This window comes from Molothrus ater, chromosome 5 (genome assembly GCF_012460135.2).
Source record: "Molothrus ater isolate BHLD 08-10-18 breed brown headed cowbird chromosome 5, BPBGC_Mater_1.1, whole genome shotgun sequence".
NCBI classification, from domain to species: Eukaryota; Metazoa; Chordata; class Aves; order Passeriformes; family Icteridae; genus Molothrus; species Molothrus ater.
Window position 1 is genome coordinate 36,165,796 of NC_050482.2, and position 25,260 is coordinate 36,191,055.

The 25,260-nt window shown below is 37.8% G+C and overlaps 1 protein-coding gene across 1 annotated transcript in view; it reads left to right on the plus strand.

The window, feature by feature from the left end:
• TRHDE (thyrotropin releasing hormone degrading enzyme) overlaps positions 1–25,260 on the plus strand; it is a 205,088-nt gene that overhangs the window by 116,719 nt on the left and 63,109 nt on the right. Inside the window, exons 8-9 of the mRNA XM_036400346.2 lie at positions 14,458–14,523; positions 16,856–17,043. Coding sequence (XP_036256239.1) covers positions 14,458–14,523; positions 16,856–17,043 — 254 coding nt within the window. The remainder of the gene's footprint in view (positions 1–14,457; positions 14,524–16,855; positions 17,044–25,260) is intronic.

The following is a 25,260-nucleotide window of genomic DNA, read 5'->3' on the forward strand; positions in this document are numbered from 1 at the left end:
CCCTTCTTCCAAAGGTGATAAACTTGTTTTTGTTATCTGAGCTCCAGACAAAGCTCTCTGTGCAGCCAGGCTGATGGTCTTCCCCACTGGCTTGTCTTTCAGCATGTGGGGATGGCCAGCTCCAGCACCTTTAGGATTTCTTAAATATGTTCAGCATTTCTGGACTCCTTTGCTCTTCTGGCAAAAAGCCAAGGGGCTCTCTCAAAGAGTGTCATAAACAGGCCGAGGTAGCAGTTCTGCTGACCCCTCTCCTAATTTCTCCAGGAATTGAAAACTGGAACTCTGTCATTTCATAATTGCTGAGCCCAAGATGCCTTCCAATCTTCATGTCACCCACCAGTCTTTGTTCACAAACTAGAGCTTCTGCAGGGCTGCTTTTTTAGTTGTCTTGCTCAGCAACTGTGTCTGGAAGTTAACTTCCACACACACCAGGAACCTTCTCTATTGTTACCTCTCCACTCTATTATATTTCCAGTATTATTTCAATTCTTTTTAATGTATTAGCTATGTCCTTAAGTGTTTAACAGATGATAAAAAAGAGTAATTCTGAGGTCTTATTAAAGTAGCATAAACAAAAATGAGTAGTTGTTTATTTGTGTTTGATTTGTTTGTGGTTTCATCCAAATCAAGGCATGATTCATCGTCTTATTAAGAGCTAAAGAATTAGAGCTTTAATATAGGAGACACTACAACAGACAAGGTGTAACTTAACTTTGGGTTAGGGAGAGGAAAAAATAAGGTTTAGAACAAGAAGCAAAGATGATTGCTACCTTATTTGTTAATTGCTTGTTTTTTCTTACTCACTTGGCATGTGGGCTTTTTAAATAGCCGGTGGAGACAGGCTGGGGGTGAAAAATCCCTTATTTGTCAAAGAAAACAATCAATTGCATTAAAAAGAAGAGAAAAGTTGATGGAGGAGAATGAGGTTCTTTGGTGGATATTTTTTACCAATAAAGATGATCTGATGGAAATGTACAAATGTGCATGTGATCTGTAACAGTTTAGCAAACTGTTCTGTTAAGGAGTCTGCAAGAAAGTAAAACTCTGGTAGAAGTGCTTATTTTTACAGTGTAAATGTCTTTGTAGAGATTCATATCTGTCAAAAATAACTGGACTGTTCCTATGATGGTAAATATACTTGAAAGGGCATTTGATTATACAATAAAGCTGCATCCAAAAGACTAGTGAAGGTAGGATTTTTGAAAAGCCCTTCAAAGATGTGATGTCTTGAATTATATGGCATTTCAAACAGAAGATTTAGTTACAGACAGAAAATTCTTACTGTAGCACTCTGTAGGCAAAAGCAAAAGAGAATATATTTCTATTGGCTGGAATGAATAATTGAATAATGACAGTAGTAGCCACAGCTGGTAACACTTGCATATGAGAAAGTTACAGCTATTATTTTTGTAGAAAATGTCTAATAAATCCTCCCTTCTCACAGCAGGTGATTTATGTATTTTTAAAAGTTCTGGCATCTTTCATGATGTGCAGTTTCTTATGCTCCAGGAAAATTCAAGACGTGCACATCACTGAATGCCAGTACTCTTCTTACAAAATGATGTTTTCAGTCAAAAAGCTATTAATCAGGTAAGAAGGTAGTTAGAATATGACGAGGCTTGGTCAGCACCACTTGCTCTGATTATGTTTCTGATCTGCACAAATTGATAGAGGTAGAAGCCGTAAGTTGACTTTGTCTTTCAGTCATCACTCAGGGTGGTAACCTGCAATACGATACTAGGTCTGTGTGAGATTTTCTTCTGTAGGCTGTTGTTCCAACTCTGTGCCTGAAACAAAAGGTTTCTTACATGTCTGGTGTCACTGGATTGCATTTTTGGAAGATTTTACTGCGTTACGACAATGCATCTCTTCAAGTAATCAGTGCTTGGTTTTTATTTTTTTCAAATTAAATAGAGAGAGAAGTACCAGTGATTTGAATGTTTGGTAGATGTGTTTTAAAAGGCACCTCCAGTGCTGTAATGAGATATTTCTGCACTGGTTTATTTTCTTGTATTTGGTTTGATTATTTTGGAGCTTCATCTCTATTACTGTACGTTTGTCAACACTGCATTTCATTTGCTGTGTGACAGCTCATTGATCACATAGATCTGTATTCTTTTGAACTTCACTTGCTGCTATGTATGTGTTCATCATTCACTCTGATTTAGTGCATCATCAGCAGTTTGAATTAGTTACCGTAGGAATCTCTGCTTCTGTGATAAATTAACTACTTTTTAGGCTTCACATTGTACATTTGGAGGGATTTTCATACAGTGCTTTGGATAGACACTGTCTCTTTTGGTGCTGTAGAATGGCCACTGTATTGAAACAAATTAGTTGGCCTTTCACAGGAGCTGTCTGGGGAAGTGTGGTGTTCAGGCTATTAAATACAGCAAGGTTCAGATTTCAGTCGCTTCCTAGTATCATCTTGCTGGCTGTTTAAAGTTCCTTTCATCCACACTGCTTTTTCCTGTTTTTTAGACACCTACCATGTGCACGAAATAGTAATGCATGGAATATTTTCATCTATTTCCATGGTATTATATGATAATCTATTTTTTACATAGTGTATTAAACAGTGTACCCAAATAATACCTATTTATTATATCTTTATTACCAATTAATTACAGTTAGTTGTTTGCTATCTTTAATGAGACATCATTAGAGACTTCTTTTCAAGAGTTTTCTGTAAAAACATAAAAAATCTGCAAAGACAAAAAATCAGGCATCTTAGGATCAAGGTCAGTGAAGCAGTAAACTGCGATGCTACCTGCAGATCAACAGTGCACATGGAACTACCTGGAGTCTTCTTTTGCTCAGTCAAAGGATGTAACTTTTGCCACCCAGGAGGAGCATCTTTACATCTACAGTACCTCTGGTGTTGTAGCTGGTGCATTTACTAGATGTTGAGTAAAGTACTTTTCAGCTGATTCTGCACCCACCTCCTCTGGTTTAGAAAAGCAGAGTGTATGACCTTAGCGAACATCAAAGTATCACCATAGATGTTCTGGCAATTAACTGTCTAAGGTAGTTCTTACCAATCCCTTTATCTGAGAATTGTCAGCTGGAGAACTTGAGCATGTTAAAGACAGGACTTTAGAAATCATAGGAAATCTCATAGGAGCTGACATCACTTTTTCTACAGTGCATGTCATATGAGATTGGTAGCATCTTTCACCTTTTTTGCCCCCTCAGCATTTCTTTTGCTTCTAATTTACATCACTCTGGATTTTAGTTTACATTTGTTAAATGAATTCAGCCTTATGAACTGAATTCCTATAGACTTTGACTTACACAGGTCAGTAAAGACAGTAGGTCTGTTTCTTGCATAAGAAACTTCCATAAGTTTTCGTGTCACAATATTTTTTTTCCTTTCAAAATATTAAAGACTTATAGCATAGTAAGGGCCAGACTTGGGTATCACTCCAAAAATGGAAATTCTTCCTCTAACTCCAAGAGTATTTGAGTATACTGTGTGTAGCAAAATGCTAATGCTTAAAGGAAAGTTGTGTTTGAAGTTGCATAATTTAAATGTAAAGTTTTTGAGAAATGCTAAAGTTAATTTTATTTTTCCATTCTTTTTTTATTTTTTCCTGTGTGTGCACCTTTATCACTTTTTTTAATTATGCAAGTACCCAGTGTTTTCTACATAAGACAATGTCTGATTCAGTTCACAAGGTGGACCATGCTAACTGAATTGTTCTTTTGTTCAGTAGTTTCATATACTTCTCATTTGCTTTGTAGCCCAGTTCCTAATTGCTACATTCAATTTTCTTAAATGTCATCCAGTGTGGTGTCAGGGTGCATCACCAACAGTTAATGCAGAGGACAGAAACCTCATAGGGAAGAAAGGCATGGTGCTAGGGTGGAGATCTAGGCACAGAGAAATTGAAGTTAAAATTTACATAGGTGTGAAGTATGCAAAACTCCCAAGTCTTAGCACTTCGGGGTCAGAAGAGTTTATGTGCTCAAAGCACAGCTTCCACTGCCATCATTGTCAGCTGTGTGGCAGCTGCTCTGCCTGTGAAAACACCAAGGTGAGCCTCCAGAAAATGTTGATCATTCAACCAATATTTCTTTAAAGAGATGAATGAGAATGGAGTGCCTGTACATCTGAAGAGAAGTTGGACCAATGTGAGTAAAATGAAAAAGAGCCATGAAATTTGGATATCTATTTTGAAACCCAAGAAGATATTCTGTTAAAATATTTAGTATTATAAACCACTTCAGATATTCAGAACAGATGTCACATCAGGATCAGTCAGAGTCCAGCTCTGCTACAAATGAGACCACAGTGCTGTACTGGTGTGCAACAAGCTGATCTACAGACACAGTGAGGGTATTTGGTTTATCTACAGTTCTACAGTTTAACTGTTACCTTTTTGAAAGCAGAACATTGGCAAGGCTGAACATAATGCACCCACAATTTTAGCAGCCACACGTCATGTGTGCTGGTGGATTTTTGCCCCATGTAACGTTGGTGCTCTGCAAAGGGAGCTTCTTCCTGAAATGGTGCATTAGCAGAATATTCCTGTTAGGTTATATTATCTCCTTTCCATCTTTCTGCTCTGCTTTATATTCCTGGAGCATTTGGATCAGACAGTTTTCTTCCACAGTTGTTGGGGGTTGCCAGGAGAAGGGAGACATGGGCTCTTTGCTTTCTGCTTCAGGGCCTGAGTCTCCCTTTGAGTATAAGCAGCTGTGAGCTGTCGGTGCAGGGAGAGAGAGGGTCTCTATTGCTGCTGGGATATCTAAAAGTGACCAGTGCTAGGAAAAAGCATTTTCCTGAAACAATATCATTTTCCTTCTGACCTTTAGAGCTGTGCTCCAGTGCATGGGGACAGCTAATGGAAGGACACACTGATTAACAAAAAAAAAAAAAAAAAAAAAAAAAAGTGGTATTTTTCAGTACTTTCTGGTGTTGACTAAAATTTTGGAGAAGAATTCAATCTAAGATGGACTCTTTGAAGACAGGATTTCAGTTCACACAGTTACACTTTGCCTACATTGGAGGTCGCAGCAAGGAACATAAAATGTGGTGAGGGTAGCTGCTGCTGAACCTCAAAAGCCAGCAGTGTCCCTAGTTCCTGGGTTCAGAGCAAGGTTATGGATGGTATTGCCTTCATTAGGAGGAAGTCATGGTGTTCTTCAGCTAGGATGAAATGTTAATTTGCTGTGCTGATAAAGCTTTTACAAAAAGAAAAAAAATCAGTATACACACTGTGTATAAACCAAGTTTGTTTTCTTGAAACAGCATTGCCCTTTATGGCAATGTTAGAGTCAGTCATGTTACAGATACTGCATAGCTATTCACTTGGTGTGCCTTCAGTGAGCTTCTTTTTGTTGCATATGAAATTCAGTTGTGACTGTTTTTTCTCTCATTTTTATTATAGGAATTATTAAGAGAAAGAGTGATAGGTAAGAATTTCCAGATAATGTCAGCAGGCTCAGCAGCTATTTACAAATATGTTTTCTTTTGGAATAGAATTACACTGTTTTCCTGATAGCAGCTCAGTGACAACCTTACCTCTGTTGTTACGAGGCAGCTCAGTGGATTTTACAGGGCACTGGAAGGGAATAATTTTGTGCGTGATTTTGCTGCTCTTATGCAATCAGAATTTCCATTAGCTCTTTAGAAGTCAGTGGGGATATTTTCAGAACAAATACAGCAGGATTGAACTCCTAGTTAACACGTTATATATATTGGAAATTAAATAAATAGATCAATCTACTTCAGTCTAGTGGAGGACATTCAGAAAAAAAATATCCTGAATCTATGCTGGACAAAACATGCTGTTGTGAAAACTTTTTCCTCTTTTTTTATCATCTCTTTCTTCTCTTCCTACTCCCTTTTTCTCTTCCCCTTCCTCTTCCTTTTCCTTCCCCTACATGCATTTAAAGCTAAGTTACTGTGGCTAGCTTGACACACATATCTCCAGATGTAAGGGCTAATGATTTTTAAGGTGTCCTCATTTTGGAAAAAAAAAGGTGCAGCTCTCGGTACTGAATTGTGTAAAGGTGTTTTGCAAAATGAGAAACATTTGCTCATTGCTTCTCAATCTGTTATTCACTGTTAATGTGAGAGTGTTGCAGGTCCTTATGATCTAGACATGGTGACAGGCTTGCAGTAAGTTTTCTTGATTGGTTTATGGACACCTTTTCATAACAAGTAGCAATAACTTCTTTCCAAGTCTGGTGTTTATATAGAGAAAATTGTTACAGAAAAGTACAGCAGAGATTTTTTGCCTGGTTAGCAATTCTTGGGCATAGTTCAGATTAATGCAGAGGAATGAGCAGCCAACATATCACAATTAGCAGGTGCCATCTAAATATCTCTGGAAAACTTTCCATCTTTTTTTTTTTTGTGTGCATTAAGAATATAATTTTTGAGCAATGTGTGGTTTTAGGTTAAAGGGTATTATACTACCAGACAAGACAGAATTAAATGAAAGTACAAATTCAGTCAAATGCATGCAGTTCGATTTCAGAGAGTGCTTTATTTCTGTAGGATTTGTCCTTAGCTCAGTATTTTAGTACTGCTACCAAATAACACATCAAATACATTTTTCTTTAAAGCCAAGCTTCATATACTAGCAGGTTTCTCACTGCACAGCAGATACCATCAGACTCTACCATGCACTACCTTTGCAATCCTTCTAACTGTTCCAGAAGTCTGTTAGACTTCACTTACAAACTGCTTTGCCACCACACTGCAACTGCTGCTGCTGTGTTTCAAAATTGAACTGCTCTCCTCTTCATATTCATAGCTAAAAGGTGAAGTTGGATTTTACAAGGGTAATAAACCTCTCAATTTAATATTTCTCATATTTTATCAAGGATTCTCAGCAAAGCAGGACATATTTTAAAGTAGCTGGAAATTTGCTGGAATACAGATTTTTATTCAGTTTTAGATGCCCCATTTACATTGGGTTCATAGAGTTGCACTACAGAAGATTATTAATTGAAAAATTGAATTCTTTACAGTCACTTGAAATTTTTCTTCTTGTGTTGGAATGAAAATGAAGGGCCATGTTGATTTTAGTTGGCTTATTTCTAATTTATAATACTGGTTTCTTATCAACCAGCAGTGGGTAGAGCAAAGAAAGTAATCCCATTGACTTAATGATGGCTCTTGACTGCTTTCTTTTACTGGCTTCTTCTGTATCTCAGCCTGCATATAACAGGGCACAGGTCCTGTCTGGATCCTCTAAATGAATGTTACACTTCTAATATCATGGATGAGATATTCTCAACATTGCCCTAATTTTTCTCCCACAAAATCAATGCTAAAACTCCCATTGGCCCTTATAATGCCAGAAATGTCAGTTCTGCTGATCTGATTATTGTTAGCATCAATGGGAGTATCATGAATTACAAAGGAAAAAGGACAAAGTAAAATGCTGTAATTATGTGGCCCATTCAGCATTGTTGGCTCCAGAGAGAATTAAGATTTATTTCCATGTGTGGTTCCAGTTTCACTCTTTCTGATTAGTAGTTATAGCTTGCTGTTTAGACATAATGATTTAATTGTAGATATTACATGTTGACTGGATATTTTCCAGTTGCTGCTGGTTTGTCAGCATTATATCACTGTTGTACGTGAAAAAAGTCTAAATGCACCTTTTGGAAATTAAGGGCTGGAATTTCAGCTGATGTACAGTCATAGGATTCCACTGAGTTTCTTCCCTAGGATTTTATGTGTTCCCTGAAATAGTGACCCAAAGAGAAGGCAAAACACAGCTGAAGTGAATTTTTGTGTGATGACTTTGGAGTATGTTGCACACCTTTTGGGCTTTTTTTAAGCTTCTTTTTACCTATTTGTGAGTTTGAACTAGAAGCTAGCTAGGACACTCCTGGTAGTAGACATTTTAAACAGGGTGATACAAAAGTTCATTCAAAGCTGCAGAAGGTGGGAATTATAATTGGATTAGTTGAGCCTCATGGTAGCCCCATGTGGACACTTTAAAAACTGAAGTTAAATGTTATTTCCTTTCTTTGATTTCTTTGATTTATGATTTTAGTGTTTTTATTAAGTTTCTGAGTTTAGTCTACTTCAGTTTTGAATGCAGCATCCACACATGATTTCTAATGCAGGTTAACTAATTCACTATAAAAATTAGCTTATTGATGAGAAATGACACTACCAACTGTTACTTAAACATTTGAAAAGAACATTTGAGCATTACTTTTAGAGAAATACACTTCAAAATGAAATTTTGTTCCTCTTAAATGAGATACACTGATAATCTTTCTCTTAGCTATATTCTGAAATCACCACTATGTGTCTTTCTGTCCAGTCTCTTTCATAATACTTGGCACATACTTGGAGAGGCCACTGGCTTAGGAAACCACTGTTCTGATTTCCTCAATGTTGCCTCCAGCTGCTTGTTCTCCTCCACGCATGGCCACCCAACACCACTTCATTTATTCCAGTGGAGTTTGGAGTCCTCCTTGGTAAACTTGATCAAGGAAGGAAGGGTGTCCTTAGTGGGGAATGCTAGATTCACTCCTATATAGGCCATTTCGGGGTTCTAATCTGCAAAGCAGCATCAGAAACAGGGGCATGAGTCCAAGGAACAGCAAAGATTGTGGAACCTGCTTAGTCTGGCTGTACCACTAAAGTATCATCAAACTGTGATGCTCAAGGCAGATACAGGAATGCATTTGATGCTGTGACTGTTACAGATGTGATAATTTTAATACTAGGTAAGGGCTATCTACATAGTCAGGCCTGCTATCTGCAGGCATTACCTTATATTCCTTATATGCTTGCTATTTCAATATACTTTTGATGGTGCCTTTTTGTTATTTTGAAGTGTTTTTTTAGTTAGTTAAATTCTTGGCTTTTGAGTAACTTTAGTTTTTGTAGGAAGAACATTTTAATGCCTTTATAGATTAAAGTATAGGAAGAAAATCAACATTTTTGATCCTCTGGTGGAAGCTATGATGAAAATATATTCTATGACTCTAGTATATTCTGTATGTTGGCAGTTTCTTACTAGACTGCCTGAAAGTAGTTTTGGGCACTTCTAGTAAGATGACGTTGAATGTGAAGCAGTTGTTTGGCTTACTTGTGCAGGAAAAACCTGTTTTCCAGTTTTTTTATTTAGCTAGCATTGCAGTAGTGCTTTGACAACTGGTCTGATAACAGCTGTTCTTTCAGTTTGGAGGTACCTCTGCAGCTTGACTACTGTACAAATTAATTCTTGACACAAATAGAGTTAACCCCCAACTAATTTGCCTTACACAGTGTTGACCATGACCAGTAAGGTGAATTTACCTACTCCTTTGTTGCTTGGCTGACTGCCCAGCCGGGAGGGTGATCACTTCTCTTCCTTGTGGCTGTTTCATCAGGATTAGTCTCTTGTAAAGCTGAAAAATACTGCAAATGTAGTTGGCTATTTTAACTTTCCTATTCAGTAGTCTTCCTCTCTTATGGTAATCTTCAGAGTTTTGTAGCTTGGTGGTAGTCCTTTACCACTGGTTCTCACTCCCTCTTGTTTGTCACTCATCTTTGCGGCCATGTGCACTACTCTGACCCTGGCCCAAACTTTTTTATTTGAGTGTTAGACAATGTTAAGATAATGTATGATAGCAGATTTGATTTTAGCAGTGTGAAGGAAGGGAGGAAAAAGGGTCCTGTTACAGTCAGACTCAGCATCTGTTGGCTTAAGATTAGGTATATAAATTTCTAGGAAAACAAACACACTGGATTTGATACCTGAAGCCTTAGAGACTGACTTCTACCTGAAGTAAAGGTTTTTATTTGTAGCGTTAAATCTTCAGTTATATACAGCAGTCATGTATAAAAGCACTGAACAAGAACATATTGTAGGCCAAAGGGAGGAGGATGTGTACTGAGGAGTAGGAATGAAATACAAAAAAGAGAGGTAGAGGCAGGTCTGCTTTACCTGAGCCTTGGGAAAAGAGAAAAATAGCCACAAGAATTGGAGATGAAAATAGTTTGCTACATTTCCCTCCCTCATATACTGGAATTTTCCAGTTTTCTTTAGGAGAAAAATGAAGTTTCTCAATCTGTTTCAGATCTCAGCATCACTCATGTAAGTCTGGAGCTGTTCCTTCAGCTGAGCAGTCAGCTTCATACAGATTAACTGAGAAAGGAATTTAGTCCTAGGTCTGATATTTTGGTTTCTGTTTATAGGTGTAAAATCTCCCCTGAAAGTAAGGCACATGTTTGGAGGGAGACTTAGTCCTCCTTTACACTTGCTTAACTTTTTGGTATTAACTTTTTGTTCGTTATCACAACTACCTTTTGTTAGTTGTGAGCATTATCATGTTTGGATAGTGGGGTAGTTCATTTATTTTGTAACCAAGAGGCTTTGTTAATAGGCAATATTGCAAAGAAATGAAACACGTTTCCCTTTTAAATAATCTCCTTTTCTTAAAAATATCTAATACAATAAAAGGTCTGAAAGCTTAATCAGTACAGCATTACTGAAACCATCTTTCAAAATCTTTTAGCATTTTTCACTGTTCCTACTACTGTTCAATCTACCTTCTCCAGTTTACAAGAAATAATTTCAAAAGCATTGAGCCTTTTAATTATTTTTTGGGGGGGGGATTAGGATTATTGTTTGATAACACATTATACTGTAGTCTAAATCTGTTGGGATTTTTGGACGGATCTTATCTTTTGGTTGTGCAATAAATGGACTTTGTTTTCATGGTATCACAGAGTCAGGATACTTAGTTGCTTATTTATTTATTTCCTTAATGTTAAGACTTGCTAAAACATGTTAGAAAACTGCATTGTCTGATTAATTTTTTATTGATAGATGTGAATGGATCACATTCCATTATTCTTTTTGGCAAAGAGTGGCTTTATGTTTTTAAAGTGAAAATATTAGGAAGACTATTACAAGAGGATGCGTGCTGAAAATGTAAACCCAACTATTTACTTTTGGTTGTGTGTTTTTGATTAATTTTCATGTTGTGTGACAGTGCCCTAGGGTCCGTGAACTCTTCCTACTTTCTTCATGACAATGAAAAACTTTAGAGGCAGCATTACAGTGAAGGAGAATGGAAGAGTTGTAGAAGAGCACTCTTGAGTCTTGAGTTGTTAAAGAGATTTGCCTGCCATCTTTTGTGCTCACATACACTGTAGGGCTATAGCTGACAGGGAGGTGGCTAATGCATATCTTCATGCTCCAGCATACTCCAGTCAATGGAACAGCTTTTGTCAGTGATAGACTTGCAAGTTTATGATGGGAAGCAGCCTTGCAGCCAGATGGTTTTGGGCATATGTGTTTATGAATAAGTGGCTTTAAGTCACTTTGCCTCCTTTGGAGCTGTGCTGAGCACAGCTTAGATTCAGACAGCTGTGTTTTCAGTGTCATCCTCCTTTTCTGTTCTGTGGCTTGCATCTCTGTTCTGTTTGCTTTGGTTTTACTACTAAATGTACAGGCAAAGGGGTGGCTAATACTCCAGCCCTGGAGAATTACAGTGAATGGGAGCATGTATTCTGCCCCTCTGCAAGCTGCTTAAGACTTAGATATGCATCCGCAGAGGAAAAATGGATTCTATTCCTGCTTGTTCCATCCTTAGAATAGACAAGTAGGGTATGTATAGATCTTTGGCTCCTATTTTAATACTTCTTGATATGTATTTGATGCTGATATGTCTTTTCCTTTTTAAGCTGAATGCCTGTCAATGGAAGAGGAAGTGAGGCTCATCATCTGGTAATGAAAGTTCAGGCAGGGTGAGAAGCTATCCAAACTACCTTTGGAGTCAGCAGCTGGGGTGGCAGTATAACTTTGCAGCAGAGCTGGGAGTGGTTGGGTCTGCAGAGTTCTCAATATAAAGGCTGTACACATTCCATAAAGATCTGTAAAAACACGAGTGGCCTGGGGAGAGTGAAATGGGGAACAGTAATGCACTGTATCTTCTAATGCTAGAAGTAGGAAGCAACAGATGAAACCAGCAGACAGGCAGGTATTTGGAACAGGTATCACACAACAGATCACTGAAGTGAGAAATGCTTTTTCATAAGGTGTTGCAAATGCTGATTTGTTCAGAAAGCAACCAGCCGAATTCACAGAAGATAACTATTAAATGCAAGGATACTAATCTGCTTAGGATTTCTGGTGCTGTGAAGTGCTGGGTGATGGAAGAGCAGTTGTGGGAGGTATCACTGTATGCTTTTCTTGTTCTATACTGTTTCCAGGTGTTTGCTACTGGTTATTATTGAAAAAAATATATATGAGGCTAGGAATAAGAGGATATTTGATGAGACCTGGTTCAGAAGCCTTTTGCTCTTGTGCCTTTGGAAAGCACTCTCAGATTTGAGATTGCAATGTCGGTTTACTACTGAAAGCCTATGTTGATACACACTGTCACTTAGGACTGCTTTTTGTGTGTATGTTTGATAACACTCCTAGTTTTATGTTGTGTTTATGCTCTTGATGCAACTTTCATGAAATAATGACAAAATTGATGATTAGGCTGTATGGTACAAGGATCATACCAAGACATTGTGTTTCTTATTGTGTATTCTTATTTCATGGTAAAAGTTAGGACTGCTTCTGTTTTTATTGAGAGGTAAACATGTTAGATTAGAGGATAATAAATTTTTAACTGAGTGACAAGCCACATTTGTACCTCCCAATCCATGTGTTGGGAGGAAAAAACCGAACAAAACCAAACCCTAAAGAAAAGGCAGAAGCATTTAAACTCTGCAGTCTTTCTGAACACAAAATGTAGAAGTCAAATATAATGTCTAATGGTAGAGTGGTAAACAGGATTATTGCCTGGATGAAGTCCTCAAGTATTCCACCCATTTTCTTTTGCTCTTTAATGATTCTAACAGCATCTCTCAGAAGGACCAATATATGCAGCATTTTCTAGTATTGCTTAAAATGTGGATTGTATATCTGTTGTTATTTATTTACCTTGTCCCACTTTTCTTTATTCCCATTTTAGCTTTCTAATTTTGCAATTCAGCTTCTTTAGCCTTGGAAGCTATTGAATGTTTCACTGTGCCTTAAATGATTCCATATTTTTAGACAAAATGGAAATACAGTGTGCTATAGGGGCAGCCTGTATAATATTGTCTTTTTTTGAGTTAGTCTCATGACATTGTTAAGACTCAGCACTGCATTTAAAGAGTCAGTGTTCTCATTTAGCCTTCTTAGTCTGTGATTAAATGGGAGTTGTTGTTTTTTTCACTGTAAGTTGGCTGACAAAAGCTAAATCTGTCACAGGTGCTACAATTTGTGTATCAGAAAATTTGCTTTCCAAATACTAATTATTCCCAAAGTATCTTACTTCACACAAAGCACAGATAACACAGTCAGCAAATTTGTCCTAGTTTTATCATTGTGCAGTAAATTAGGGTTTGTCTTCTACCATTGTGTAAAGTGAAGATGGTAGAAATTCAATTGTAGGAGAACCAGTTGATGTACAACCTCTGATCTGTGTTTTTCACTTAATTCTCCCAATCAAATGCTTGAAATATATATTTTAAAATAATCACTGCTGAATTTCACTTTTGTAACTGAATGAACTGTTATCAAGGGGCATGGGATAGTGAGAAACAACAGCGTTGTCTCTCCAGAAGTCATTTTAAAAAGCAAGTATTTTATGTGTGAAAGACCTAGACCCAAGCTGGTAGTATGCTTAAACTATTAATTTTGGAAGTTATTGTAAGATGATGGAAGCTTATTGAGAATTATCTTTCTTGGTGTTATGGGAGAAGAATGGACCTTCAGCTATTGAAACTGTGGTGGAATAAGTGAAAGCATTCAGTTTAGAACCTCCTCAGACTCTGAGCCACAGGTGGCTTGAAAACACATGTGTAAGTTCCTGTGCACAAGCATGGAGTTGGATTCCTGTCATATGTCCTCCACTGCTCCCTGTTGTGGAGAGCCTTTGTGATAACCTGTTGCAGCCCTAGTTGCCAGCATTATGTGTTTTGACACTGGGGGGCCAGGATCTCCCTAGATAAGAGTTTGGAGTTCAGATGGACTATTGCTCAGTTAAATCTTCTGTAATGAATCCAACTGTCATTCAAGTGCACAAATTTTTGACACTAGACAAAGCAGAATGACCAGCTAAAATAGCAACTGGAACTGTGTTTTAGCAGCTTCTCCTTTCATTGCTGAAAATTACCTAGGAACCTTTCCCAAGATTAGACATGTATTCTAAATATATATTTTGAAGATATTTAGCTTTATATTATATATATTAAAGATATTTAGCTTATAAAATGACTTACACAGAAAAGGAAGAGCATTTAATTTTTAGCAACAATTTTTGCATTGCAAAGTAGCTTAAGAAACTGTTTATTTATTCCCTTAGGATAAACATATTGTGTATTTCTAGATTTCTAACAAATGCAAACATTGATGTGATTTAACTCCTAATAGCAGTGTTGCACAGCTCTAGTTGTTTGGCCTATGTATTTTAATACTGATTTTTATTTTTATTTTATTTTTGTAGGACTATTTAACCATTCACAAGTATGGCAATGCAGCCAGAAATGATCTCTGGAACACATTGTCAAAGGTAAAATGCTTTACTCTATTGCACTGAGGGAGAAATAGGAATTTGCTGTGGTGTTTTTCTTGGTGAGATCAGGAGTGAATAGTGCATACTGAGATCTTCAAACCACAGAGCAAATATCAAAACTGATGCAAAGAAATTTCATTTGAGTTAAACTAGGAAACCATATTAAAAATATGAGATCTGCAGCATTTCTATTCTTTGTTATGTTAGAATATATGAAATACGTGAAAGTGCTGAGCTTTGGCATTTCCATCACATGTGTCTGTGATTTTGTCTGGAGTTAAGATTTTTGCGAAGGACAAAAATATTAAAGCTTCAAAGTATGATGTAAACAGAGAACTATTTACTGTAATATTTGGCATGCTGTAGAGACTTATATATCCAGGCTTGGCTTGAGTTCTAGAACCTGGTCTAGTGCTCCACAATGGCTCATCATTTGTAAGATGAGCAAAGTGTCCCTGAATTTCTCCCCTATGGGACTAGTCTGAGCTAGTCTGAGTCTTCCCCAGAAATAGACTGAGTGGAGGACAGTGTGGAGTACAGTCAGAGAGTTTTGGCACAGGTACCAGTTCAAGCCATACAAAACATGACAATCTAGTTTTAACTACTGACACCAAAACTAGGATGTAGCTGGAGGTCAAGACATCTAGACAAGCAGGTATATACATGTAAACAAGATGTCCAAGATCCTGTTCTTCTCACTGAGTCTTCAGTTGCTGATTCACAGACTTTTAACAGCTTTTACCTTAATTTATCCTACCTGGCTTCCAGCTGCCACCTGAGAAGCACGTCTGTTGTAGATACAGTGGTTCTGAAAGAATGCGTTGAGTATTTCAGGTCATGTCATTTGACACTAGTGAACAGGAACAACTGGAGTTCCAGAAATCTAGTCAATATAGTCAGCAGAGCTTAGAGAGAAATTCAGTTGGCTAGCCACTACATGATTATTTTATAATAAGCCTGAACCACTGACTGTTGACTAGAGACTTGAGATAATTGTTCAAATACAGGCAACTAGTGCCAGATTAGGTGCAGTAGGATGTTTAAGACATTCATGTGTGTCTAACCAATTTAGCATCAGATATATGGGGAAATTTTTGCTCTTCTGAGTGGCTGGTAAAGGTCAAATGTCATTATTCACGTACATGTGGGCAACTGAACCAAGTCCTATGTCTGTACTGACTGCTAATGAGAGTTGAGACAAGTAACATACAGTCAGGCTTTTAAATCTGTGTCTTAATCTGTAGCTGAATGTCACCACAAGAAAACTTTCTTTCCAGCCTCTGTTAAAGCCTCTGGGACAGTTCTGGGCCATGGGAGGTCAGAGGAATGAATGTTGCCTCGAAAGAACAGCAGAATCTGCAGCTAATGAAGTGGAACAGAAATAAGACTGTATTCTGGTCCATAACCACTGTAGCTATACTGTATGCTCATATCTACTGTTGCAGCTAATAATTCTCTTTGCCTCAGTTGTAAATGCATTTGTTGCCAGCCCCTTTGTTCCTAGGGCAGTGCAACTGCAGCTTCAGTTCTGAAGACATCTTCTGCTTGTATTCATCAGAGATTGCTCAGTCTGTGATCTTGGGCTGTTCGACAGCTAGGAGCATGTCTGTCGCTGCAGAACAAATGATGCCTCTTTCTCCTCATATGCAGTCTCATCTCCCATGATGCTGTAGTATCTCTTTGTGTTTCAGACGAAAATCCACTTGTAAAACAGCATTTTTATTGACATATGGAATCAAATATGAACACATTAATCCTCCATGTGTTCTAACAGGTGCAGTTTATGAAGCAGCAGGGGATATCTTGGTATACATAGCCTCACTTTGGATATAAGGGACAGTATTTTCAAATAACTAGTCATTTTGATTTTCAGAACAGAGAAGCCCTATATTTTTAGAAATTAAGGCCCTTCAAATATGCCTTATTATAAGTGCCTAGATGAACTAACATTGTGTCTTTTTTAACCTTAGCTGGTTAAGAATAGCTACCCCGTATTTCTGTGGCTCTTGTTAAAATCTTGTAAAGCAGGTTATTTCTTCTTTTTCAGCAGAAGTACTTGAATGATGTGAAAAACATGACTTTCTGACTGTCACTTTCCTCTCTGTTAAGATTACTCAACATTTATTTTAAAGATACACAGAGCCTTAAGTTCAATTATGTAGTGTCTGTGTGTTGAGTGTAAGTGTGTGTGTGTGTGTGTGTATCTGCATACATGTGTGATGGTTATTTTACCCTCCAAAAACAGTTTTGATCCTGGGACAAAAAAAAAAAAAAGGTTTTACATATTGTTACTGCTTCAGTGTATTGAAACTTTTCTTTTTTTTCCAAGGCTTTAAAAAGGGTTGGAAAATCTGTAAATATCCAAGAGGTAATGGATCAGTGGACACTACAGATGGGTTATCCTGTTATCACTATCTTGGGAAATGAAACTACAGACAACATCATAGACATCTCCCAAGAGCGTTTTGTTTATGATAGTGATACTAAACCCAAGGATCCTGCCCGTGGGGACAACAGGTACTTGTATTTCTCAATTGCTATCTTTCAAGATGCTGTAGTTGTTTAAGTAAGTATTTTATATGTGTAGTTTTATGCAAATTTTTTTTTTTAGAAATCTGAGCTTTGCTTGGGATCAATAGCGTGTGGTGATACTTTAATTTGAATTGTAATAAAGTTGAGGCTAATTAAAAGAATTGGAGAAAAATGCCCAATTGCATCCTGACAATTCTCTGTGGCAGTGTCTTGCATCACTCATCTATTTCCTCCTCTTTTCTTTTGATTTTGTCACATTCCATGAAGTAATTTGGAATGTGATTAGTAGGTCTGATAGTTCTTAGGAAATTTTGTGGAGTGGACCTCTTGACACTCATACACTGAGTAGGCAGATGTAAATATATATCAGGTAAAGACCTTGCTTGACTTGGGAAGGAGTCAGGAGCTGAACTGGACCTCTGTAGAAGGCAGAGGGTTCCAGCTCTTTCATTTTTGGAGGCAGCTGAACTGTTTCACTGTCTGAAATCAGCATCTCTGTCTCTACCCCTTTTCCATTTATTAGATTGTTTTGTTCCTCCTCCCATCTGACTCTATATGCTTCCTTCATCCAAAAGACAAGATAACATTCCTGCCTGATCCTGGGGAATCCTCATTGTTTCGAGCAGTTTTGGCATCATATTTTAAGGCCAAGAATAGCTCTTGCTAGCTGATGCTAGAGAATTTCAAGGTGGCCTTTGGAGTTTCTGTGTTGACCTGTTCATGCTCAGTGTGAAAGAGGCCACACTATTAACCTGGAATATTCTGTGTTAGTCCAGTAGATTTAAATTGTTGAAAAATAAAATTTGATGCAAAATTTTGATTGACATATCCAGAGCTTGTAGAATATTCCTGTTGAGGAAGGCCTAAAATGATACTAACATTTACTGGAAAGTGTTTAGAAGTTCATTATCTTTTTCTAGAACATGAATACTATGGAACTCAAACATGACACAGAGTAAATAGTTGTTTTTCTAGCTGTATTGGAACAACCTAACAGGGCATTAAGCATCTGTCTAAATTCTGGGCTGAAATTAGTTCCTTTGTGAAAAAGAAATTAAACAACTGAATGTGGACTATTGGAAGTGTTCATGACTCACAGCTCTGCAGCAGGAGAGAAATTCTCCCTCTCTCGAAAATTTCTTTTGTGCAAGTTTATATATGTGTAATGTAATGTGAGTGGATTTTACTGCTCAGAACAGCAATTATTATTTTTTTTATTTACTAAAACAGATATGTTAAGCCTTCTAAGTATTGTAGAGACTTTTAAAAATAGATTTTCTAGGTATTCGATATTGATTGAAGTAAGTGTTACTGTAATGCATGAGTAAAGACTGCTGGGTGTGTAAATGGTAGCAGGGTGATATGGTGAGTTGACTCAGGCTGGATCCCACCACAATGACTGATAGGGATTGGCCTTGGCCAGCAGTGGGTCTCTCCTGGGGCTGGCATTGGCTTTGCTGAACATGGGGGAAGCTCCTGTTAGCTTCTCACAGAAGCCACCCCTGTAACACACCAAAACCTTGCCATGCAAACCCAATACAGGTGAGAATTAGACTTAGTTTTATTTTCATACATGACATTAATTTGTAATTCAAACTGTATGCTGTCATATGTGGAATGGCCAGGGCAATACCACCAGGGCAAATTCTGCTGGGTTTCTTAGGAGATTTTATTCACAGATTTTATTACAATTCTTGTTTCTAAACATCAGAAATAAGATTTAGTGCTAGAGAGAGCACAGAGAAAGACATCCATGTGAGCCCTGCCAGGAATTTAGTATCCTAACAGTCAGTACAATACATATATATATATATATATATCTCCTTTGGCAGGTCTCTTCCCCCTTTGGATTGTTTTTTTTCTAGGCTTCCATTTCCTTTTAAGCACAAACAGAAAAGAAACCCCTTGCTCAAGGAAAGCTTTAGAGATGGGTTGTTTACTCCAGCCAGTTAGCAGACAGAGCTAATTTGCCACTTCCCAGGTGAAGTTATTTGAAAGTCATGTTCCATAAGTATAAATACCAAAGAACAGGAACCATATATATTTAGCAAAAGGGGAAACTTACCTCTGCCATTCACCTTTCAAAAATCATCCATCAACTTACACTAAAGTCCTATGGCTTAGTCATAATTTGGTGTCTGAGTGTTATAACGCTGACCATGCAGTTCGTTCATGCACTGCCCACAGGCACATGTGGCTGGGTATGCACCCTGGCCATGTGTCAATAATGTCCTTTCATACCATCAAATTAACTAAAAAACAAGGTTGAGATACTAAGAATAAAGTTAATCTTTTAGTTGGTAGTGACCTAGATATTTTTCAGTTGTTTGGCTTTTTTATTTCTTTTTTTTTTCCATTGCTGAAGTGACTATTGCTTCAGTTATTGTGAAAGCAGTAGACAGGGAAAATCACATTAGTGTGTGGTTATTAGATAATTTGAGATGCATTACTCTACCTTGGTTTTTAATATTGAAAGGGCTGAACTTTTTATGACATGACACAGTTTTTCTACAGATTCACCAAGAGGAGAGGTAGCACTGCTGTGCAGTGCAGTGTTCTGGCTCGTTCTGTGGGTGGCTTTGGTCAGGAAAGTTGGCAAGGGTTTACTGATGTCTGCTGATGAGAGATAGATATATATATCTCATCAGCATGCAAGCTTTGTGGGTGTTACAGATCAGTGGCCTAATTCACAGTTTAATAAAGTTGGTGCTTGCCTCCCCTGCATGACCCATGAATTTGGGCGTTGGACTCATGTCTCCCTGGGGAGCCATAACAGGCACTGTAAATAACGGAGAGCAAATGGTATTTATGCCACATCTGAGGCTGTGCTCTTGTGAGGCAGGCAGCATTGGCTTCCTTAGGGTAGTTTATCTATGGATTAATCGTGATGATCATTCTAAACCATAAGAAGTAGATCTGCACAAAACACAGAAAAATGTTCAGGCCCAGGCATTTTCAGGAGTTTAGAATCTAAACAGACAACACAGTACACACTGGAGGGCTCCAGGGAAGGCTCTTAAAGCATCCATCTACCCTGCAGTCTTTTGTTATCCAGAGGTGAGGCTGTAGTTTGGTATGGCACAGCAATAAATGTCAATTCTATTGCTTTCAAAATGATGAGGAGTTTAAATTTTTTGTTCACATGCTGTCTAGGCAAATTTAACTTTGCCTTACTGTAGAAAGAGTCATTTCAGAGTAGGTCTTTCAAATGTATCTACTGCATAAGAAATGTAAATAAAGAGGCAACTGAATATTTTGGAACCATTCTGGTTTTATAAAGTGTCCGTGCTTTGCTTTATGCTGTGTATTTATGCAGCAGTTAACTGTTAAAAATGAAATGTGAAGCTGCATATTTAATTTTTAACTCTGAAGTCATGTAGAGTAAGACAAAAGCAGCAAGCAGATTTTTCTAAGTGATAAATGATAAAAGTGAAAATTGTTGATACCTTTGGCAGTGGTTGATGCCTAGTCCATTACTATAAGTGTTTTTAATTCTTCTACAGAAGAGAGTGATTGCATGTTTTCCAATCTCCTGTATATTTGTGCTCCTTGTCATTATACCTGAAGAAAAATGTGTTTCAAGAGCCGTACGTGTAGAAACTGTGATTTATTTCTGGGCATATAATTGACTGAATGGCTTGCTAAGCTCTAACATTTGGACTGAAATTATAGAAGGGACACAATTTCACTTCTTTGTAAACTGAGCATAGATTTTACTTGACACTTACGCCTTCACATGATCCATAGTTCTTATTTTATGAAAAAACTAACAATGACAGACACTGTTTCTAGAAACATCATTCCTTAGAAGGATGTTAAGTTAATCACCAACTTTGATTTGAGTGCCAAAGCCTGTGGTAGGTATAATGTTTCAGTAACAATTTCAGCTTATGCAAGCAAAACTTTAAAACTCCTATTATAACTGTATAATTCATATTCTATCCCTGTATAACAACCCTTTAGTTAAGTGTAGTTTGGTCCTGGACTCCTGTATACCCATGTGAGAATAGATTATGCCCTTAGTTTATAAGACTCCAGGGGAGAAGGTGATATTCCATCTGACAGGGTTCAGTGGGTTTCCCTGCTTACAGAAAATGATGATTTTAAGGCAATAGTCTCATCCATCATTACAAAACAGCTCACAGATATGACAAAAATCTTATGAAAAATAATCTGTGGTCTAGACAATAAACTAACCAGTTTTGATGAAATCCATAAACCTTTTATATACTATATTGAAGAGCAGACCAAAGCTTTCTGGTTGTTTTGCCCTCTAAAAATATACAGAGCTTGTCTCTGTAAAAGTGGAGAAGTAACCTTTCCAATGTTACCAAAATAATTAAGTTAATGTTGCTGGAATAATATTCATTCATATGGTATCCTTATCATGCATGCAGTTTCCATAGCTAATCTTTGCTTGTTCAGGACAATATCCTGAAGGGGAATGTCTTGCTAGGCACTGAAGACAGATGTGGAAAGAGAAAAACAGGAAGCTGTACAGATTGGGATATGGACAGGATATGCATGCATGCTGTAGCATGGTAATCCTGAGTGCCTTTCTCTGTGTAGCTGTGCTGGGGAAAATTCAGTTGAACAGTGCAAGCCATGGACATGACCAGCAAAACCAGAGCTGTACAGACCCATGGGTCTAACACCCTGTAGTGATTGCCACAGCTGAAAGGCTTTAGAGTGGGCTGCAGAGCTGCTCAGCAGACACTCCAAGATTAATGATTAACTGCAGAATTTATTTCCCTTCAAGTCTCTTCTGAGTTTCCTAGACAAAGCTCCTTTATTTATTCAGGCTTTGCAGAAAAACGGCTGTGCTTGTCCCTTTACTAATAATGATTTTCATAGTTAAAGCATTGCTGTGCTTGGATATTGCCATGTGTCTTCTTACATAGTTGTATAGCATAATTACTTGAGCAGTGATGGGGAACTTACTCTGTCCACTTACCAGCTAAGGAGCTGGTTAAACACAAACCAAAATGTTAGGAGCACAAGGGAGCACAATGCTGATTAGTATCTTTGCTATGTTCTTAGAGCAATTGCAGATTAATGTAGCATATGTAGTATTAATTATGTAATAAAAAGGACCATAATATGGACAAATATTGTTCCATAAACTGAGAAAAGAGGGCTAACAAAATATAAATAGAAAGCAAAGTGCTCATTTACCTCCCTGTCTCTGAGAAATATCCTCTCATCTTCCATTTTCTCGGGTCCTTTGAGTGTTTTCTTGTTATGCCTTTCATCTTTACTATACCTGAAATTGTGCCTGTATATTCTCTTATAAACTCAGTGTTTCTGAGAGAAACAACTATTGTGTTGTTACCTAGTGAGTGGGTGTGGTACCCCTAGTTCATCTGGAGTGACCTAAATGTCTCTCTTTCTGCTGTAATGATGATGAAGGGAACAGGCTCCAGGAAAGAAGGGTACCAGTGTATTAGGAACAGAGGAAATGGAATTAACAGGAATGAGATGAAAAAAGTCAAGAGTCCTCAGTGGATCACAAAACTGTGTGTGAACACTGCCAGATATTGATTTAACAATTTTTTTTTAAGCTAGTCAAGCAGGGACTTGAAAATACTTGCTCTTGCAGAAGAGTGGGAAAGCGTGGGGTGTTCCCTCTCTTGAAATGCACACTGGAATAGAGGCCAGCTCTGTGACACCAATAGATCTTGTCCTTTGATAAGGACAGTCCTTAACCCCAGCAGCCTGAGAGAGGACAGTGCTGTGCTCAGTGCTGCTTCTCCATAGGAACAGGCGCAGGGCCTGCCTTTGTGAGTGACCTGGAGCAAGCCTGCCTGCCTTGGGCATGTAATGGAACATTGATGTGTTTACTAGCCCAGCTCTTGTGCTGTGTGCTCCCTGTTGCAATAGGATTTTTTCTTTTCTGTAAAAGCCACTAGAACATCCTGGTTTTTTGTCCTGCTTTTTCATTTTTAGAGGCTTTTCTGATTGTTGCATTTTTAAAAAATCGGAATAGAAAATACTCTTAAAATCTCTTCCAGTACATATCTGCGGTAGTGTCTCCAGCAAGATTATGCTGCTATCGAAGACAGCAGAAATGCCAATTATAATTTAACACTTCATTTCCAAAACCATTTCACAGCTTCTATTTGCAAGAAGCTCTTCTCACTGGGAAACTTCCAGGACACTCTGGTGTGCAGTATACAGGCAACTTTCAGTGTTAGAATTTGCAGAATGCTAAAGAAGACAAAATTAGTGTATTGTGTCATTGCTTCCTGTGTGGTGGCAGCACTTATATCCTGATAGAAGTTAGGCTGACAGAGAAAAGCTGCTGTTGTATTTTATTGTCACTGCAGAATGTGCCACTTTCCTCTTCTTATTTGCTAACATTAACTCTCAGGAATTGCTAGATACCCAATCTAGTTAATTGACTCACATTAATTAAATCAATTTCATGCTGAGGGAAGGAGCATGTACTTGAGGACAGTGCTGTTTTAGTATAGAGTGAAATCTTCAGGAGATGAAGAGGAGAATAAGGATAGAGGTGCTTGGAAGGAGCTGCTTAACATGTAGGGGGTAGGAGAGGTAACGTGGCATGGCAGGGTGCAAGTGTGAGCCAAAGTTGGAGCATTAAAGTTATGTGGCTGGAATAGGGAAATGGAAAAGGGATTTAAAGTGAGGGCTGTAGTGAGGGGAAGGCCAGATTGGGGAAGACCCAGAGAGCATTGGCAGAGACAAGTTTTATAGGAGGGATGAGGTTGGATAAATGGCGTATATTTTGGCTTTGGAAAAATCTGAGATGTGAGTTCCCCATTGTAGATCAGAGGATAAAACTTCTAACATGCTCCATTTTTTATATCTACTTCCTCCTGCTTTTTGAAGTTACTGATAATGGCTTTCTTTTCTTATCCCTTTGCATGAGCCTTTACACTCAATATTAGAATCTTGGGTTTTATGGAGGAGATACTTTGGTAGGGGACTCTTAGGAAGTTTACTGAGGAAAGAGAAATCATCATAGGAATTATATTTTAATCTTGCTTAAATTCACAGTATTCAAAGGAAAAATCAGAGCTGAGCACTGGAATATGTTGAAAAAATTTGGTACTAAGTCTCTGAGAACATAGTGGAGGACTGTAAACATAGCTGAAGTGCTATCTCTTACTCCTGTGGATCCTTCTCAGTCCATAACACATCCTTGTGTTCTGCTCAGAGAAATCTCAGATCTGTGCTCTAGTCAGGGGGTTATGCTTATTGGTGAAGGACGGCACAGACATGGGGTTTGCATGATCAGCACTTTGTGTGCAATTCTGCAAGGGTGTTTTGCACTGGTTGAAGTAAGAACAAAGGATGTTGAAGAGATTGAGAGCCTTTATTCCAGGGTAAAGCGGCAGCTGTTGGGACAGACACTTAACACTGCTAAAGCTTCTTTATGTCCATCTATAATTCAGCACTCAAGAGTTGCTTGTCACTTCTGAAAATGAAGCCTTTTGTGTTTTAGTAAAAGATACTGTTAGGCAGGGAGGAGACAGTGTGTGCTAACAAAGTATTTGTAGTATTGGTTCTTTGCCTGCATCATTTTTCTAAATTTGGTAAGGTACACTGCCAGCACTGGCACTGAAATGAGTCAGTTTTAGATGGTTTCACAATATTCATAACAGTCTCTTTTATAATTTATTTTTGGATGAAATATTTAGCTAATATTAAATAAAATTTTATAGAAGGTTTAGTAATCAGATAATTATATTAGCTATGCTATGTTATGTTATTATCAGACAATGCTTTTTTCTTTTACTTCAAATTTGGTAATTTAAATCAAATTTACTCATTTAAATTACCTTGTGTCTACCCTTAAAAAAAAAGGATAATGAAGTTTAGACAGGATGGCTGAAGACATACAGCTATTTTCTAACAGAATATGCAGGTTGTCATCTTAAGGCAGACCCACAGTGCAGAGCCACACAGGTGCTCTTTCATGCTGGGGCTGCTGCTACAGCAGTGAATCTTTTTTATGTCTGAAACTTTGTGTTGTCGTTACATTGGTAAGGGCATTGTATTTTGCATAATACTCCTGGAAAATGTAATTTTTTTCCCTTTTCCTGCTCTAGGATTTACTTATTGCCAAAAATTATTCCAAATACTCTTGCAAAATCCAGGAGGAATTAGGACTATGGCAGAGTAAAGGAAAACCACAAAATCTGCATCTTTAATACATTGCTATTAAACATGTTAATC